We start from the raw sequence: 21,237 nt of genomic DNA on the forward strand, positions 1-21,237 counted from the left end.
GTCGTGAAACGGTATTCACGCGTAAAGCTTCATGTGAAAATTAAATTTTAATTTTGATTTTTTGAGTCTAGTGGGAAATACGAATTTTTCTTTTGGGGGGGGAAATATTTTTTGAATTTAAAATGAAAGGGATATGGGCATTTTTCCAAAAAAGGTAAGTGGAATAAAAAAAAGTCAACCTTTTAATGATACCCCTTACACCCTTCATAAATGATCCCCAAAATGGACAATTTTGACAACGTATGAGCATCTTCTCATTGAATGCTCATTAGCTTTAATGAGTTATGTAAAAAAGTGATTAAGAATTAATCCAAGATTAATAATTTCATCACTAATCTTTTCCTCTTTTACACTAATCAAAAACTCTAATTAACCTCTAATCTCTAATTAATTCACACAATTGAGCACACCATTGGATAGAGCAAGGAAAAACTAATCTTTGTGCATCAACCATTGTGTAAATTAATCTAAATTAGAGGATTAATTAAACTCTTAATTATAGTCTCCTCTTTAAGGTAAAATTAAGCAAAGAGAGTCAAATTTCTCCAATTGATCAAAAAATTGATGTGATTAGGTGTTTTGATGCATCTAGATGCTCTCAAAACACTCAAAAATCCCAATTTCGACTACTCATATGATCAATTTAGACCCCAATTAATACATTTTCTAAATTTTTAGCCTCTTGAACATGATTAATCACCCTTAATGATAAAACCCAGTCCATTAAGAGAAATTAGTCAAATTCAAGGATTTTTTGATGGTCTTAAATTTTTTTTTGAAAGATTAAGCTACTCCTAATCCTTGCTAACACTCTAATCCAAACAATTTCAACAAAAAACACACAATTAAACTAGAATTAATGATCTTAGATCTATGTTTAAACTAAAGAGAGCTAACATTCACTAAAAATTGCATTCTATTGCAACAGATGTTTAAACTAAAGAGAGCTAACATTCACTAAAAATTGCATTCTATTGCCTTGTTTGATGCAACAGATGTAAACTAATCCTAATACAAACTATGTGCAAGTCCTAAGATCATGAAAAACCATAAAAACAATAACAAAATCAACAAATTAAGCAAAAAGCATTATTTTTAAAAACAAAAAAGAGAGCTATTCTACACCAAATCTCACACAAATCACCATCAAATCCATATCTTTTTCATGGGAAACCACTAATCAAGATAATGGGCAATGGGTTATGCATAGATTAGAGACATAACAATGGAAAAAGCCAAGGGATGGCTCCCCGGCAGAAGCAGTGCCAAAAATGTTATGGCTCACCCTAATCCTCCTTGAAACACATCCAAAAAGAGATTACCGAGTGAACCACAACTGTTGTGGGAGGATCTTTCCAATGACCAAACTCGTAACCCTTGAGGTCTCCAAGCTCTACAACTCCTTCTTGAGAAGCAATTCCACTGCGTCTCCCGCGAGCATTGTCACATCGCCGCGTTGCACTACGGGTCCTCGTCCCTCCTCTCACCTCACTTCACTCACACACACTCACTAGCATGCATTAGGGAGAGAGATTAGCAAGAGAAAGACTCAATTGCACAATTGCCGGGCACTTTAGGCCCATAAGAGGCCTAATGCTATCACAATGACTACTCTCATAATATATCCATGAAGTACATCACTTAGGACTTCATCCTAACTTGCTACCACACGCTCTTGACGCGGGAATCACCATAAATACTCCGTCACACCATGACGGGTGCCCGTTGAAGTTGTAGCTTTGGACACTATTGCTTTATATCTTGAATGTATAACTCTTTGGTGTATCTACCATGACTCCTTGATGTAAGATAATGGCGGTAGCTCTGTTAATCCTAGACTTGGATTAACACTAGTTTTAACATGTGTTTTCTTGACTTCTTAATTTAAAGATTTGTTGACTTGGAAGATATGCTTAACCGCACCTTGAGCGCACATAAAGGCCCCTCAAGTACACATGTCAAAAGTGTTTGGATCCACATAAGAGGATTCTTCTCTCTTATGAATACTTTTAGACTCATCCACATGCCTCCATAAGCATGGCATGTGGAGGCATGTGGTGGATAGCATACTTAAGAGAAGGATTCCTCTCTCTTATGCATACTTTCACACTCATCCACATGCTCTCTACACGCCTCCACAAGCATGGTATGTGTTATGCATCTTCTTTTACTAGAAATAGCATGTCGTGTAGACATAAGTCCCACTTCTATTTTATGACTCATCACTAATTCTATATATATTTAGCACTATAACCCTTACCGATGTATTTATAAATCATACACATGTAATTATAAATCATACATAGGATATATATAATAAACACTCCACTCATTCTCACACCCAATACATAATATTACATAGAAATCCCTTGAATCCTTCATGTAAAATAAGACATTTAAATCCGAATCATCATAAAGTTGTTGATATAAAGTTGTTGAAGATAAGCCACCAAGCCACCCGCTTCTCATACGAGCTTTCCAAGCTGCCATCAACTTTATGAGAAAGTATTCACATAAGCATTAGCTTCTTGTACAAGCCCCTTCCCCCAATGAGCATTGTTGGCATACTAAATGTCGGGTCCCTCATGGTGGATAATCATGACTCATATATATATCATACATTTCAATAAAGAAGCCTTAATAAAAGGAAAGTTTTGGTATATTACAGGCCCATAATGTGGCAAAGGTTGATAACATGATAAAGGATTATGACATGACTAAGGCCAATGATATGGCCAAGGCTTAAGGTTCAAGGCTCAAGGCTCAAGGCTCAAGGCTCAAGGCTCAAGGCTCAAGGCTCAAGGCTCAAGGCTCAAGGCTCAAGTCTTAAGGCCCAAGGCCCAAGGCCCAAGGACCAAGGTTCAAGGTCCAAGACCAAGGTATGAGCCTATGTCTTATAGGTTAAGAGTTTACTAATTTCTTCCTCTTTCACTTTCCCGTTGTAAATGATGGTTTTTATGGCCCATTCTCCAGTTCTCTCCAAAACTCTCTACTCCCTCACATTCATAGTAGATAAACTAAGAACAAGATGCAACCATATGTCATGTGGAACTTACTAAATGGATGCACCCATATCTTCTTTCATAAAGCTCTGCATCATCGTACTCCTCCCGATACACTGTTACATCAGCTCAATGCATCCATATCTTCTTTCATAGAGCTCTACATCATCCTCCTTATACACTGTTACATTAGCTCAATTATTTTCCACTATGTAGCTATACTCCTCTCTCTCACATCTATGGTAGCTACATAAGCATAAGGATAGAGTAGAGAAGAAAGAGCTGTTGACATTCACGGTGGCTCATAATGATCAATGAGAAACATTGTTAAGCATAATGATGAGAGATTAGTGTTAAGTGAAATGAGATTAGCTTAAACATATGAGATTAACATAATGACAGAGAATGAGAGCATATCTCTTGCATTAGTGTGCCTCTTTAAATAGGCAAGTACAAAAGTGATTACAATAAACTAATCAAGATTAACTACTAATCAAATCCACAAATCTCTCCAGGATTCTCTCCCATAGATTCCTCCTTGAATCTCTCCACACTCCACTATTCTTTCTCCCATGATTCTAGCTTTCCTAGATACAAGGTGGACTAATGCACTGAGTTTGACCACCTACAAAAGTAGAGATTCTCTAGTAAATGACATCCTATTGAGTTACTGAATATAAATAACCTTTGATCAAGTCTAGACCATATGTCCCATTATCCCCTAAGGCTAAATACATGAGTTTTTTGGTACATATTTCACCACCTCCCCTCAACAAAATATTCATAGCAATGATGATATTATGATGGCAATGCTAGACCCATTAGGATCTCCCAGTTAGGTTTATGATGCTAGTTACGATGACCTCTTTGGTTTCACAATGCTAGTTACAATGACCATGCTGGTAGTATGACTATGTAAGTGGCTAGTTATGCTTACAATGCATACATTTATGCTTATAATGTGGGAGGAGCCAATAGGTAGGATTGGCCCTTGTTGATCTATAAGGCCCAATTATCTTCAACACAATTGGCCTCATATGAGACCTCTTCTTGCTTGACTTATTCTTCACTTGAATCTCCTTCTTCAAGATAGGCCTTTTGAGCCTTGTTCTTGTAAAAACAATCTTTCTCAACATGATTAGGTTTTCCATAGAAATCACATGATTTCTTTGGAAACTCCTTGTTAGTGGGTCTTTTGAAAGAACCCTTTTTTATTGAATGAACCATTCAAGTAGGCTTCATCTTGGAATGTAGGCAAAGTGGTGCTGGTGGTGTTTTACCTTTTGATCCTCTTTTCCTCTTCCAAATGATGTCAGCTAGTGTTGGAGAAGGCAAGTTGGTGAGGCTAGCGACTATGCTGCCATAGTCCTCATGGGGAAAACTTTTTAACAATAATGCAATACATACATCTTCTTCCATATTTAAGTTAATCCTCACGAACTATGTGGTTAGGCTTCTCATCAAATTTATGTGAGAGGCAAGTGGAGAAGGCAAGTTGGTGAGGCTAGCGACTATGTTGCCATAGTCCTCATGGGGAAAACTTTTTAACAATAATGCAATACATACATCTTCTTCCATATTTAAGTTAATCCTCACGAACTATGTGGTTAGGCTTCTCATCAAATTTATGTGAGAGGCAAGTGGCTCTCCCTTGTTTAACTTAAGTTTAAAGAATTGAATTAGAAGGCTGATCTTGGAGCTCTTAGCTTGAGCAATAAACAATGTGTCAACTCTTCCCAAGCAAGTTGTCAGACTATTAGTAATAGGTCATTAAACATCGGCAACTAGATGTCAGCACAAGCAGAGCAGCATAGCAGATACATGCAGCAACATAGGTGGCAGTAGGTGGACAAGGCAACAAAACTAACGACTTCTAGTAGTGCACCGAATCCGAAGTGGTGCGCGAAGCTGATGTAGATAGATGGAGTGGCACATGAAGTTGATGTTAGCAAACGGCTTCTAGTTGATGAAGTGGCTAGATTAGTTAGCTGTAGAAAAGACGACACATGGTAGCTATAAGCTTTGCATGGCTACAGTATAATTGATGTAACTGATGAAGAAATCAGTGTGAAGTGTTGCACAGTAGCAAATGTAGAGGACTATGTGAGAGTAGTAGACGGGAGCAGTAGAAAACCAGGATTTGATACCAAATGTTGCCATTCACAGTGGCTCATAATGATCAATGAGAAACATTTTTAAGCCTAATGATGAGAGATTAGTGTTAAGTAAAACGAGATTAGCTTAAACACATGAGATTAGCATAATGACAAGGTAATGATGGAGGATGAGAGCGTATCTCTTGCATTAGTGTGCCTCTTTAAATAGGCGAGTAAAAAAGTGATTATAATGAGCTAATCAAGATTAGCTACTAATAAGATCCATAAATCTCTCCATGATTCTCTCCCATATATTCTCTCCTGGAATCTCTCCACACTCCACTATTCTCTCCTGGAATCTCTCCACACTCCACTATTCTCTCTCCCATGATTCTAGCTTTCCTAGATACAAGGTGGGCTTTGTACTTTCCATCTGCTCCCTTTTTGACCTTTGACTTCACCTTTTAAAAATGACCATATAAATCAACCTTTGACAATGTATGCTTAGTCTATCCTTTTCTAATGTACATGATCCTCCCCTTGCTCTACTCAAGTTTCACCCTCACACATTGCTTTTTTCAATACCTCCATTCAATGTGATGAGGGTCTAACACCTAACATGTATTAACGTGACCTACACTCCATACCAATATGGTTGGAGCGGTCCGTCTAGGTTGCTCTATGAGCTATAATGTTGGCTTTATCTTGACACTTTACACACTGGGAGAGTGAGGTTACAACTAGGAGTTAGGAGAGTGAGGTTACAACTAGGAGTTAAGAGCCATGCTCTCATACTCTCTACTACCTTTAGCAGATTTCAATTAATAGGATTATGGCTTGTTCTTTGCTTTAGACTCAGAGGCTTTCAGCTTGATCTTCTTATTTGCAAATGGCTCAGTGGCTATGTTCCCAATTTTTCCTAAGAGCTTTTTCTTTTCCCTCACACACTTACTCCACACGTGCTCATTTGGTCGTGATTCATCAAGGGTTACATTTTTTTCAACTCTTGGTCATGAATTTTCCTGCTCATATTGGCGGCATTTACAAATGTTACATATTTTTGGTGAAAATATTTTGTCAATGTGACAACTTCGATCTTGATGAAGATCTCACATACAATGCACATATCACTGATAATGTAAATGCCCATGTTGGTGGTGAATCCCAATGTTGCTATGGAAACACATGTTGTCCACAAATTAAATGTGCACACCAATAGTTTCAAACAAGGAAATCTTGGTGGTAAATTCAAGAGCTCCATATGAACAACCCTTAGGAAAGTCATTTTACACCATAAATTTTAGAAACCCAAAGACTTTTCAAAAAATCTTATCTTTACCATCGTCTGCTGTGGTGTCGCTTGTTTGTTCAACACAGCGCTCTCGCCTGTGTCTTCTTCCTCTTTCTTGATGGTGGAAGCTCCATGTTTTTCTACTACTGTTGATGATTTGATCAAGATGCTTCTCAAACATGTCCAACTTTGGTGAACTAGCCCCCACTCCTCTAGGGCTCAAAATATTATCTACCTCAATTGGCTTGTGGACTGACCAAGCTTGGGAAGCGTGGCACTTTTACACATGAGTGATCATTGCTAGCACTTGAAAACTATACATAATAAATGAGAAAGAATACTAAAGCTGAATGGGTTTTAGATTTACCTAGTTGCTCATACAATTGAGAAGTGTCCATTGATGGACCAATAGGCTTCACTTCACTCGTGCAGATGGCTACTAAAAAAAATATAATAGCAGGTTTTTTAAAAAAGTGCTTTTCAATGCCATTGGCAAACAGGCAACAAGTGGTATCCTCATGGTATCTTACTTAGTACTTTGAAGCATCCAAAAGCAAGTACGGAGAGAAATCTCTTTTTAGGCAAGACAAAAATTTGCTTTTGAGTATACCAAAAACTAGTTGTCATTTAATTGAATTGGGGTATTTGGGACTTTGTTGATTTGGTGTTTTTGAGGCTAAAAGCACCCAAATGAGCAAAGTAACAACTACTTTTGGGTGCTTTAAAGCATCCTAAAGGTCTTTTGAGCAAAATGATTACTACTTTTAGGTGCTTTCAAGCACCTAGACTCTAACATGAAAGGTGGTTTGGGATCTTAATAGCACCCAATAGCATAAAATGATCACTATGAAAGATGGTTTTTGGTGCATTAAAGCATCTTTTACCTTGGTTGTGCTTACAAGTACCCAAATGCACCACATGGACCCAATATCACCTAATAGTATAAACTGATCATTGTGAAAGATGGTTTTTGGTGCATTAAAGCATCTTTCACCTTGGTGGTGCTTATAAGCACCCAAATGCACCACATGAACAAAGTGACATTTGCTTTTTCCATTGAAAATAACGACTATTGCTTTTTGGTGCTTTCAAGCACCTAGAAGCTATCATAAAAAGGTGCTTTTGGGAGCTTAATATCACCAATTGAACAATGTAAAAGCTACTTTTTGGTACTTTAAAGAACCTTTCACCTTATTTAGTGCTACTTTGGTGGTTCTTTACAAGCACCTAAAAGCATTAAAAGCTCCATTGAATAAATATGCTTACAATTGTCACTTTGTTCGAAGCTACTTTTTGGAGGTGCTACAAGCACCAACAACTACATTAAACAAAGTGAAAGTTGATTTAGGGTGGTTGAAAGTAGCTTTCCCTCTCCTTAGTTAGTGGTTTAGGGTGCTTTACATCACCCAAAATCATGAGTTGACTTCAATGAAAAGTGGTTGTGTTGGTGCTTAAAAGCATGCAACAATAGAGATGAACAATTTTTGAGTGCTTATAGGGCACCTTTTACTTTCTTGACTACTGTTTTGGGGTGCTTTGAAGTATCAAAACAAAGTAATAGCTGCTTTTGGGTGCTTGAAAGTAGTTTTTCCTTTGTTGATTTTTGTGTTTTGGGTGTTATAAAGCACCCAAAAGCATCACATAACTTAAATGAAAGGTTCCTTTGGGTGCTTTCAATTGATTTGGTGTGCTTTCTGGTTGATGACACCATCCTTGAAAGTACTTTCTACAATGAATTTTAGCATGTGCTATAGTGCTAGAAAGAACTTCTTTCAATGCTGGAAATCACTATAGCACAGTGCATTCTAGCATGTCTATAGTGCTAGAGAAAGCATAACTTACAATGCTAGAAATCACTAGTGCTTGAAACAGTGCTAGAAAGCATTGCCTCAATTCTAGAAAGCTCTAATTCAGTGTTAGAATCCACTGCCTCAGTTTTAGAAAGCTTTGATTCAGTGTTAGAAAGCATGGCCTCAATTCTAGAAAGCTTGGCCTCAATTCTAGAAAGCTTCGATATAATGTCATCCTAAAAAAGACAACCTTTGCAAAGTGTACATAAGATGCATTAACATGCCTTTTGATACAACCTTCTTCGCACAATCGGAGATGGGAAACATAAAACCATCCTACGTGCAACATCTGGGATAACTTCATTAGAGCCTTCATGCAAACACCTTGCTTGACTGCTAAACAAATGGGCAAAACATAAAAGGTGGTAGGGGCATCGAAACATGCAAACACTCATAACCTTCTTGTTGCCAAACTGTAGTCCACATGCCACAAAATCAATAGCAATTTTAATTATTATTGTTAATTGGCTAGAGGAAAGTGGTGGTGCAAGAGCCCAAACATTGTTATTCTCCACCTGACTAAGAACCCCCTTGGAAAACTCCGATTGACCAATAGCTTCCCAAGTGATCCTGCTAAGGCATCCCACTCCAAATATAGAACAAACCCATTAACCACCTTATCCCCAACATGTACAGGAGGAACAAAAAAATGAACATCATCAAGAACCACTTCTACAAACTTGCATCTCCATGTCCAACGAGTCCGTATAAGCTCCAAGAATCTATACAATATCCATGCTTGCTTGTTTGTCTAGAGGAGTAGCTCATATAGCAATAAAGGTGTTGAAACAATGGTGGGAGAGTTACAAGAGCTATCACATAAGGCCATATACTAAGGGGCTACATCACTTGGATTGAAGACCTAAAAAGCCTTAAGTTTAAGGCTGAGGCTTAAGGAGATAATGAAGTTAATAATATAAGGGACCATAGGAAAGCGGAATTGAGAACCATAAGGAAAAGCCTATGTGATTGGAAGGGAAATAATAAGTTTAGACAACTAAGAGAATCTAGAAACCATTTTTCCCAATATTAACCTTAATGCCATTTGGGTGTGCATCATTCAAATAACTTGAAATAAAACCAAATAATTTTCTCCTTATCCACAAGACTACAACGACTTTCTCCTCTAGGCTAAACAAAACCACACATGTCTACATCCCTCATGGAAGCCACATTATTAACACCCTTCCCATAAATTGTAATAAATACACATCATTTCTTGAAGTTGAATTTTTTATAAACATTTTGTAAGAGAATTCTTATAATTGAGCTCATACAAGATTTTAAAGCTATGGCTACTCAAGAAGGTGAATCCACAACTACTTAAAATAGGGTTGCCACATCCACAATTCACTAGACTTTAATTCTTGAGTGCTTAGATTTTGGATATACTTGTTGAGTTATAAAAAAAAATTAGGTGACTATTTATAATTGAGTTGTAAATTTTACATCCAACAAGCATTGCCTCTTTCCTCTAGGAACTCAATAAGAAATTATCTATTCCAAGGTCATAGATACATTTGTACACCTAATTCCTTTTTTAAAGCTTATGATCCCAAAAGTGGTTTCATATCCCCCAACATCATCATGATCTTCTATATGACCATAGCATTCTACATTTCAAGTTTGTGCAAACTCTATTGTCTAGCTTTCATCACTCTAGGTATAATAATCAACCTACACTATGAAAAGGTAAGTGGCTTTTATTCCATCTAGTTTAGAACAATTCATTAAAAACAGTAATAATTTCCTTAGTGGATGGGGCATCTCTTTCCTAAAAATCAATCAAAGTTTAATAAACTTTCCACCATACCATTCAACCTTTATGAATATTATGGTGCTTTGCATTTAACTTATCCAAAAGAAAAAAATGATACCTAATTCCTTTCCGCGTATTGGAATTCATCGTAACAATTTTGTTTTTTCTTGCAACACTATTTTTTAATGCTTTTTTAAAGCTTATGATCCCAAAAGTGCAAAATCTTCATTGTGAAAATAAATTCCTTTTTCTTATTTAATGACTCTACCATTTTTAAGGGTATATAATTTTGGCACAACCAACTTTATCATAGATTTACTTTCTTTAATAAATTGTAAGCATTTGATCTTGGCTCATTGGAAATTTGTTGATAAAGTTTACATGGTCCACCACCACCACTTTCTTGAAAATTGTGGTGTCTTGTATTTTGCTCTTATATAAATTGTAAGCATTTGATCTTGGCTCATTGTAAATTTGGTGATAAAGTTTACATCGTCCACCACCACCACTTTCTTGAAAATTATGACGTCTTGTATTTTTCTCTTATACTAGTCCTATACCACAAGATCCAATAAAGCGAGAAGTAAAAATGTGGAGATGTGTTGCAATATTAATGTTACAATGATGATTTTGATTTCTTTCTTGCAATTTTTAGCATTGTCCAGTATCACTTAAACTACTTTGCTTGCACCTAGTTATTCTATGACATCCAAAATGTCACATGCAATGAAATCCCCACTAATTTTATAATTATTTTTGTTGACTAACTTTAAAAGAGCTTCACTCCTAGGCAAATAGATTGTAATGAGAGAGAAAGAGCCCATATAATCTAGTTTTCCAAACTACAATAACCTAATATAAGATAAAGCATGACTAAGGTTATATATTTAGGCAAAAACCATCGATAAAAGAAGTAGTTGATGAAATTTTTATAAATAGTAATTGAATTAAAATAACACATGCAATTTCTGGTTTAGTAGGTTTCCAAGTTTTTTTCTTTGATTGATTATAAGTGTTTGAGAAGAAATATTGGCTTGTATTTTAAGCATTCTTGTTTAGTAGGTTTCCAAGACTTTTTAAGCCTATTGGACATGATTAATGTCAATTTTAACAATTTAGATGCATAAAAATAATAGATATTTTCTCAATATTTTTAAGAATGAGATTATATGAGTATTAGCCCCTACTTCTTTGATTGCTTAAAAGTTTTTGAAAAGAAATCTTGGCTTGTAATTTAAGCTTCCAAAAAGGACTTTTTTTCTATGGAGTTTAAATGTATAAAAATTAATGTTGGGATAGAGATTTTGTATTACATTCTGAATGGTGTGCTTAGACAATGGTATTGTGATTTGATTTTAAAACATAGACTTTCGCAATGAATAACCACCTACTTATGGGGTGTAATACTTCAAAGATCATATTAATTAGATCATGGGGTGTAATACTTCAATACTTTATGGAGTGTAAAAAGTCAATGGTCATATCAATTAAATCATGGTGGTCCTTGAAATGTTATTGGCACACCTTATTGTAGTTGTGCTCGCATAGTAGTACTATTGTATGAGTTTTAACTATTTTACTAGCCTTTGAATTTGATACTTTATGCATATCATAAACAATAGTAATTTATAAAAAAACATGTTATAGACTCTTGGTTCTAGGTTCTTTTTTTTGTGGTGCAAAATAATGTGGTTGATGGTATATTTATAGATATTAACTCTAGAAGGTAGTCTTTCAATCCCAAAATTTTTCTATACTTTCACTTGCATCATAAAGATAGTGAGTATGCATTATTCATTTTGGTTTTACATCTTTGGCCTCTACCTATTTAAAAATTAGCATTTACATGAACATGACAAACCTTAACCACATCATATTTTTCATAAGTGCTTTCACCATATCTTCTCAAGAAAGAGGCCTTCTCTTTAAAATCTCTCTTTTTTCTTTCCTTAAGTGACTACGAGATCAATTCTCTTCTTACCATATGTTTTGGTAGGTTTCTTCCATTTGTAAAAACCATATGCATTGCTAATTAATGATATAAATGGACCTCAAATAAACACATTACAAAGAAGTAAGAGTCTTATAGTCATTCTTTAGTACACTTCTATACACATAAGGATAGGAGTCTTCTTATACTTATAATTCTTCAAAATATCTTAACCAATTCTAAGTTCTTATTTTTCTTTTGATTGGGGCTCATCCCTTGCTTGACAATCCCTTTGTAAGCTTAAGGGTTCTCTCTATATATCTTGGGTCTTCTCTATCTATACCAAGGTATATCGTTTTCTTAGAATGCTGCTTTCTAGCTTATCAAAAATGACTTTGAAGTTCTAATTTAACCTTGGTCATACTTTACAGATCCATACCTAGCACATCCAAGCAACTCCTCTATCTAAATTATGACCAAGGTTAAATTAGAACTTCAAAGTCATTTAGCACATCCAAGCAACTCCTCTATCTAAATTATGTCTTGAACATTCTCTCTCTCTCTCTCTCTCTCTGTGTGTGTGTGTGTGTGTGTGGACACTTTTAATCCTTATTTCTTCTCTAAATTTAGTCTTAAACTTCTAATATCTATTCTATGACCTTAGCTTAGTCTTAAACTTCTAATATCTATTCTATGACCTTAGCCTATTACTAATTATTTTAAAATTTTGCCTGAACCTTCCAATATTTAGTCTATGACCTTAGAATATTACTAATTATTTTAGAATTATGCACATAAGTCTTTTCCTTGATAATTTCCTAGAGAGAGAAAATTGTGGGTTTGCACTAAGTTACTAATGACAAATTGGTTCCACATGAGTCTTATTTCCATCAAATTTTTCCCAAAAATTTGGGTATGGATTTACATGTCTTGGGATAAATAATGTGCATCCAATATCCTTAATTTATAGAGTAAATGTTAGCTCACACAATGGAGCTAGACTCACCAACACACAATGCTCAAAGACAAGGATATGTAGGTGTAGAGTGTGAGAGAGATTGACAAGCTCAAAGGAGAGAGATGAAGCTCTCTACACGTACAAAGAGAAAGTACAAAACGAGCAACAACCCTAAACTCAAAATAAGGTCGCTTATATACTAGCTAGTGCTATGTTCACACCTAGATGGCCATGGGGAAAAACCTAGTGGGATAAAAGTGCCCATGGTGTACTAGTACATAACCTCACAATGTAGTACTACCATATATTTAACAAACCCCCCTATAGTACAAATATGATGTCTGTAGAGATTACATATCAATCTCTAAAAGGGAAGAGGCTCAAAGCTATGTGGAAGACCTCAAACTTTTCACATGATAAAGCTTTAGTGAAAAGATTTTCCACATTTTCATCTCTGTTGCAATATATTAGGTTGATTTCTCATACATAGAGCCGCTCTCTGACATAGTGGTAATGCACTTCAATGTACTTGGCATGAAAGACATGATTCAATGTACTTGTCATGAAAGACATGCAATATATTAGGTTGATTTCTCATACATAGAGCCGCTCTCTGACATAGTGGTAATGCACTTCAATGTACTTGGCATGAAAGACATGATTCAATGTACTTGGCATGAAAGACATGCAATATATTAGGTTGATTTCTCATACATAGAGCCACTCTCTGATATAGTGGTAATGCACTTCAATTTACTTGGTCTTGGCAAGTATGAAAGACATGATTCTTTACAAATGCCATTGCGCTCTAATCCTTTGGACTCATCTAGATACGTATAGGGTTAACTCTAAGGTAGGGTTAGTTCTCTTAACCTAATCCCTTGGACTAAGCTAGATGAGTATAGATTTATATGATAAAAAATTAATGATTCTTTAATAATTATAAGATTCATATATGATGCTAAAGGGTAATCAGGTGATTTTTTATTTTTAGGATAGGGAATAGAACCTTAGCAGAAAATTAAATTAAATCCTAATCTTAGTCTATCTCAATATATTATATGCTTCGATGAGTGTAAAGGGTCATTTCGAGCTATTAAAGCCTTACTGCACCTATAGCCTTGATTTAAACTTACCCTCAAGTGAAAATAGAACTTCCTAGTATACATTGAATTAAATTAAACAAAGAAATATTAAATTATTTATTAATTTGAAAGCAAGGTATCTAATTCAATTTGATTATAAAAGAATTTATAAAGAAATGTAAAATTTTAAATATGAAAGCTAACTATAGCTCTTTGGCCTAGCTTTGAGGTTGGAGTAGGGTTAACTTGTGAGAAGAAGATAAGATGCATAATCCATTAGAGGTCCATGAGTTTTTCTTGATACTCCCAAGGTGTTGCAATATTCCCAAGGTGCAGTACTATGTTTGAATTGAGTAAGAGTGTTGTGTAGGTGCTAAAACAATGTTGTTAGCCCATTTTGGGATTAAAAAGAGTTGCCACTATAATTCTAGTAAAGACAAAAACATAAAAAGCATGCACGATCAATCTATGGAGCAACGATGTCCAAATCTACAACTTGGACAGTGCCCAAAAATGGTCTGACAAAGTATTTATGGCAATTCTCGGTCTAAAGAGCGTGTGACAACAAGCTAGAATAGACTCCCTCTGAATGTACTTCATGTAAGTATTAGGAGATTAAGCATTGTATAAGCAATATGCCATTTATGGGCCTTGCATCCTCGACCACCATAGTTTAAGTGTGTGAACACTTATAGCCTTGTATATAAGCCCGGGGGATTCACTCTTCATTAAAGGGGGACGTCACCTGCGTGCATGAACTTCAAGAAAACCCCCTATTTAAGATCCATGTAGGATTATAAAACACCCCTATTTAAGCTTATAAGGTACAAGAAAAAGTCTAGTGTCCCCCCCCTTTCCTTAAACCTACGTCAAGATGGCTATCCTATTTTGTCAAACAACAAGACTATAAGACGGCTATCGTATTTTGTCAAACATCCATCTGTCATCCGCACACCCTCCGCACACCCTCCGCACACTTGTTACCATACATGGTTAGCATGGTGGTTCTTGATTCAAGCCTAATAACGATGATAACATCATTTGTTAAAGTTACATCTATCAAAATAGATGTTCTTGATTCATGCCTAATAGTGATGATAAGAGCACTCATTTGTTGGCACTACATCCATTACATGCTAATCACCTACATCGACATGCTAACCAAGGCAACATTATACCATTTTGCATACGTATTGGCTGTACATCTACAAAGAGTATACATATCCACCAATGTATTTCCATACGTAAAGCTCTTGAAATACTATCAAGATGTCTTTTCAAGTAAGCCTAGCCTCCTTCCTTGCCCAATACATATTCTCCAAGTATGTTGGAGGAACAGATACGAGGTATGATGATCCTTTTAATGGACAAGGCTATAAGTGGCATAGCTTGGGCATCCCTTAATCCCATCTCCTCTAATCCTCAATGGGAGCAATAGGTGTAGCTGGCCTTATCGAAGCTAGCTACATATCATATGCATTACCTCCTTACAAAGGTGTAGTAGAAGCAATAACTAGATCTACAAGACAAGCCTCATCACCTCTAACATAGCCCCATATACTCTTACCAACTAACGCATTATTCACCATAAAACTCCACCTGGAATACTTGGTTCCATTCAATTTATCCTCCCAGGCCAAAACTTCAAACACGTCTCCCGAATTTAGATTCGGATTTTGATTCTGAACCATCTTAGATGTATGCATAAACTCCACTGATTCACATGCTGTGAATGGTATTGCACCAACAAAATCACATTAACCCACTAGCCAATGCTTGGTTAAACAATGCACAAACCTCACTGAACTTCCAATGCAGACCTGTACTTGCAAAACATGAACTAATTTGAATGTTGTATTGCCAAATACAGAGGTAAACAGCTCCAAATCCTTTCCCATAATTGGCAACAGTCTCTAAACCTGCTCAGAATAGTGTAGATAGCAACTACATTCACTGTTATTGGGGCGGACAAGCTAGAAAGCTGTAGTATAAGAATGATTACACACTAACATAAACAAGTGTCTTCTCCCTTAAAAAACAAACACTAGAATGAAAAAGCTGAAAAGCATCTTGGATGTTTAATAGCAGCAAATATGAAGTTACACAAGAGTAACACCTGAACAATCCATGAATCTAAACCAAAATTTGATAGAGTAGAAAACATAAAATGCATCTTGAATGTTTACTAGAAAAACTAAAAATTAAACAAGAGTAACACCCGAACAATCCATGTCTATAATCCATAAGTTTAGCATTGACACATCTATGGGCATCTTCTCATAAATGCTGCATCATGCCACATAGCTTGCCAACAAATTTATCCTACAAAACAAACATAAGCTCCCTGTCAAGTTACATGCTGCAAACCTAGGATCCCTATGTGATAAGAAGGATTGAAAGCACATTAACAAAAACATATGTTCCCTTCATCTACATCAGAGATTGGAGCAGTAGGGCTGCAAATGGACTAGGAAGGAGGGAAGGGAAGGGAAGGGACAACTTCAAAATGGATAAACTTTACAAAAATTTAAAAAATAGAAAATGTACCTTTTCTGCCCTGCACATATTCATTGAAAAGTTTGTAGTCATTCTCATCAAGATGGTATTTCTTTGTTTATCGATCATAGTTGAGATTGGCCAAGGCTATTATAGATTCCAAATCCACACATTGGTTGTCAACAAGGTCATATGTGTAGGTCCTAGTTCCCTTTGCTTGTTGATACCATGACAAATGAATTTGAACATTCAAAGGCCTATCCAATAGATCAAAGGGGCCTCTTGTCTCTTTTAGACAATTTCCAACCTTTCTCCTCATGCTTGCCACCCTTCCAAGGTACCACATGCCGTTTACAGCACCCTTACTAGTATTCCCAGCTTTTCCTTTTCCTCTTGTCTTTTTGTTTGCATTTATTGATGTGCTTTCAAACAATACTGCACAATCAGATCCTATACCAAGACATGTTCCTGTATGAATCATTGCCTTCTTCTCCAAAGAAAAATACACTCCACTTTTCACCCTTGTTAATCTATCTTTAGATAGTGTGGGATTTCCATTCAATTGGCTGACAAGTGTGCTTTTAGAAATGGCTTTCCCATCCACTTCAACAAATGGCGATATTTCACTAACCACCTTCTCCTCCTCATCAATTAGACAATCAATCACATGACGAAGCTCACTTTCACTAGTAATTTCCTCATCCACCAGATCACCTCGAACACCACTATCAAAGTGATTATCTTCATCTAAAAGTAGAACATCATCCAATGATTCATCTTCATCCACATATTCAAGATTAGGGTTGAAGAGTTCTAAGAGATCTCCCTCCTCCCATGAGTCATTCCAAGAAGTTTCATCGTGCATACCAAGTGTCTCACTTATGGCCTTTGCTTCTAATAATCCCTCTTTCAATGCAGATACCATATGGTTGTCACTACTCACACAAGCATAGTCTCCCAGGTTGGCCAAAGGAGTGCCATTCTCCTTTTCCAAAGTAGCCCATATATTTTCTTGTTTAGAATGAGCTGCTGGAAATTTAAGAATTGAACCTGCTTGAAACTCTGCTATTCTATTAAGTGCTCCGGTACTACTCAGCAAATCAAAGCCATCATAGCATCTTTCATTCCGAACCATTCCACCCACCTTGCTGAAAAAATTCTCACATGCATCCGATCCCGTGCAAGAAAGGGGTACGTGCAAGTGAGGATGCTTTTCCCTAAAGGTCTTTATCAAGAGAACCACAAAGTGACATGACAATTGAATGTCAATGAATGTTTCTCTACTGATAAAGTTTTGCTTTAGGGAGTATGCATCATGCTTAGTGATCCACATGCGCCAAATCCTACATATAGAAAGAACCATGAGTATTAGCCACATCAACCTTGGAAATACGTTCAAAATCCTTTATTCATATATCACTAATAGCAATGGTAGCAACTTCTGCATACCTGAAAAAGAAAGACACCTTTCCTGCAGCTTTCACACGACCATACAAGTCTAAGGTAGGTGATAAGAAAATATCAATGTAAGATGCTACTATTGATAAGTACATACGTGTGCCCAATGTCCTCTCTTTGTGAGCACCATAGCCTTCTTGTAATAACTTCAAACACTTTTGTACTTTCTTTGCAGCAATCCTTTGTGCAGCTCTCCAATTTTGTCTATCCTTCCTCTCAATATCCCCTTCTTGCAAGCCATGTTCATCAACCTTGAATAATTGATATACAATTGCTACATGATTCAAAGTCACAAGCTCTCTACCAAGTACCAACCTTCTAGATGCACTATCCAAAGGATTGATAAGTTTCTTTCCATTATGGATATAGTCTTGATCATGCAAACCACTGATACTCCCATCAAATGTGATGTGTGCTGTAAAGGGCCAACCCTTCCAAGGAATGCACAACCTGGGACCTTGACAAGAAGAGTAATCTTGCAACATCAACTTTCTGCGCCTACTATCCCCATCTGAAGCATGTCCTATCAATGGACCTACCACATCCCTTAGAAAAATGTTCCAAGAAAGCTGAATGCTCTCCCACTGTTCTCTGACAAACATGGAATCAAACCTATTACATGTCAATTGCACCAATATAACTAGCTTTGGCAAGAATTCAAGAAGAGGATTCACTATCAATACCCTTGCATAATGAGCAATCACATTATGTTGAAAAGCGTCCACAACTCTAAGATATCCATCTTGACCATCACCAACTTGCACGACAAAGTCTGGAATGCAAGTGTGTTCTAGCTTTTTACCACAAAAGCCAACCAAATTATCATCACGTGCCACCCATCTCACCATTCTTTTCACAACTGTTTCATCCTCAGCTAGAAGAACTGGCACACTACCCAAGGGTATACCTTTCTTCATCATGTGACAAGTGTAAACTTCTCTTGCATGTTGAAATATATCCTCTTGTAAACCAGTTCGAAAGAAAAGTGCTTTTCTTGTGGACCTCATTGTGGTGGACATGTGTGGACCTCCAAGGTTAAGTGATAAGAAATTATGCAACCTTGTCCCTCCCCATATCTTGACAGTCTCAAATAATTCCTTTGTTGTATTGGAATATCTCTTCCCTTGACCTACTCTTGAAATGTTTTGTGAAATGTCAACAAAGAAGTTCCACAATGCCTTCTTTCCCTCAAATAGACCTAGCTCATGAGCATTGATTATATCTTGACAAAATTTTCTAACATCTTTCCTCACCATGGCTTCCATAGTGCTCTCCCGAAGACTTCTAACCTTCACGCTCAATGCAACAACTTCAGTTCTTGTGAATGCTATCTCCTTCTTCAATACCCGAACCATTGTGGACTTTGTTTTTGCTACTCTCAATAACTCTAAATGAGTCAAATAATCTAACCGTCTACCACCTCCTGTGTCTCTTGATCCACGAGTGTCTGAAGATCGAATTTGTCGATACACTCGCATGCGAAAGTCTCGTTCTTTAGGAATAGTAGCACATGCACCACATTGCAAATTATCAAAGTATGTTCCCTCCAAACATATCCGCTTGCAATCCTTATGACGGAAAGTGCCATTAATTTCAATGAACTCTGTTGTCCCCATCATAATTGTTGCCTTAGTTGCTGGCTCATTGTGCCATTTGCCACCTCCCTTACTATCATCCAAAAAGGGCTTCAAGTCAACCACATTCCCATCATAGTTATATGACCCTTGCCAAAAACCCCAACACAAGGTTGCAAGCAAGCTACTCCCTATGAGCAAAGGAGGAATCTGTTAAGTTCCCAATAGACTTGATGGAGAGAGAGCCAAAAGCCATATGACTAGCTACACCTAACATCTCTATAAAAAAACAGAAATAGTGATTGAAAATAGAAGCTTGAAAATTTGCCTAATGGAGAGAGAGCCAAAAGCCATATGACTAGCTACACCTAACATCTCTATAAAAAATCAAAAATAATGATTGAAAATAGAAGCATATGAGAAATACCTGATGGCTTTCGTGATGCATTGGCAGTTTGCAAGGTGTCATTGTCTATAAGAAAACATTACAATAGAGCACAAGAAAAAATGTTCACTTGGAAAATACAAAACTGATGGAAAACACAGCTAGAACATGTGAGTTTTACCTTTAGCGGAACATTTCTTGAAAAAACCACTTAGATCTCTTTGCTTCTTATCTATAATTGTCACCTTGGATGGGCGACCACCAGCCCTCTTCACTTGATTACTAGAATCAATGCCACTAGCCTTTGTGATATGTAGCTTGGATTTCATATGCTCAATCATGCATTGTCGTAGAGATCCTGTCTTTGGAAATAGTGGTATCCACTTGTTATCTAGCATGCAGCTTATATAGACTTTTGATAGAGTGCTATAATCTCCAATAGTCTCTGTTACTAGTTGAAACACCACATTACTCTCACTTGCAAAGGTTGAAACCTCCAACATTGCTTCATTTACTTTTTCTTTTCCTAATTCCATAATGTCATCCAATGAACCAAGGCTGTCTTTTCTATGGCTCTCTTGCTCACATAACCCAATAATCCTCATATGGGATGCTGAGTTGATGTGTGAGTGTGTGTAATTATACAAAGTGTCAGGACCCCCTTGACCATAAGAGCAATCACACTCCTCACACCAAATCTGAAACAATGCTTTACCATCCTTGTCCTTTGACATGAGCTCAAATCTATCATGTCGGCCTTTTGCTCTTAACTTTTCTTTGGCTATCTTAATCTCCCTCTGCCATTTTTTGACCTCAGATGGTGTTTCAAGGTGACTCTTCAATCGATTCTTAGAAACACTACCACACGTAGTCGAATCATCCACCATATTGTAGCTTTCACACCCTTGAGCAAGATCATGCATACATAAATCTGGAGACACTGTACACTTTGGCTGCATTTTATTGCTATCTCCAACTGAGTCCACTTTTTGGCGTTTGCCTTGTGTATCATATTCCATTTTCAATTGGATGGTTACTTCTGCAGCATCAACTATCCATCTCTCCTCTTGCTTGGCCCCTATTGGAATTTTCCTAGATCCTCCCAAAAATATAAACTCATCTATGATGAGATTATCAAGGATGATCTCTTCTCTCAAGTCCTTGTAGGTACCACCGGTTTTAAGATGAACATATCCCAACACATGATTTTCAGCCATACCCTCATCTAACACAATCACAATATCATGCCTCTCCATACTCCTATAAAAGGGCGATAACAAAAAGGTGCCCAACAAGATAATCTCAAATGGACAGCAAAACCTGTTGTAAAGTAAAGAAAATGAGGAAAAAATT

The 21,237-nt window shown here is 36.7% G+C and overlaps 2 protein-coding genes and 1 pseudogene across 2 annotated transcripts; all 3 read right to left on the minus strand.

Moving 5' to 3' along the window:
- Positions 1-16,086: 16,086 nt before the first annotated feature.
- Positions 16,087-21,140, minus strand: LOC147613565 (uncharacterized). Its single transcript, XM_086781285.1, has 3 exons — positions 20,066-21,140; positions 19,927-19,971; positions 16,087-16,293 (listed from the first exon to the last, which is right to left on the minus strand). Exons 1-3 carry the CDS (start codon positions 21,138-21,140, stop codon positions 16,289-16,291), a joined length of 1,125 nt encoding a protein of 374 aa, XP_086637411.1. The 3' UTR covers positions 16,087-16,288.
- Positions 16,499-17,803, minus strand: LOC147613566 (uncharacterized; annotated as a pseudogene).
- LOC147613567 (uncharacterized) lies at positions 17,877-19,541 on the minus strand. The gene has a single exon (XM_086781134.1). It carries the CDS (start codon positions 19,539-19,541, stop codon positions 17,877-17,879), a length of 1,665 nt encoding a protein of 554 aa, XP_086637260.1.
- Positions 21,141-21,237: the final 97 nt, after the last annotated feature.

The sequence above is a fragment of the Cibotium barometz genome, chromosome 43 (genome assembly GCF_041138505.1).
Source record: "Cibotium barometz isolate CiBa-2024 chromosome 43, ASM4113850v1, whole genome shotgun sequence".
Taxonomy (NCBI): domain Eukaryota; kingdom Viridiplantae; phylum Streptophyta; class Polypodiopsida; order Cyatheales; family Cibotiaceae; genus Cibotium; species Cibotium barometz.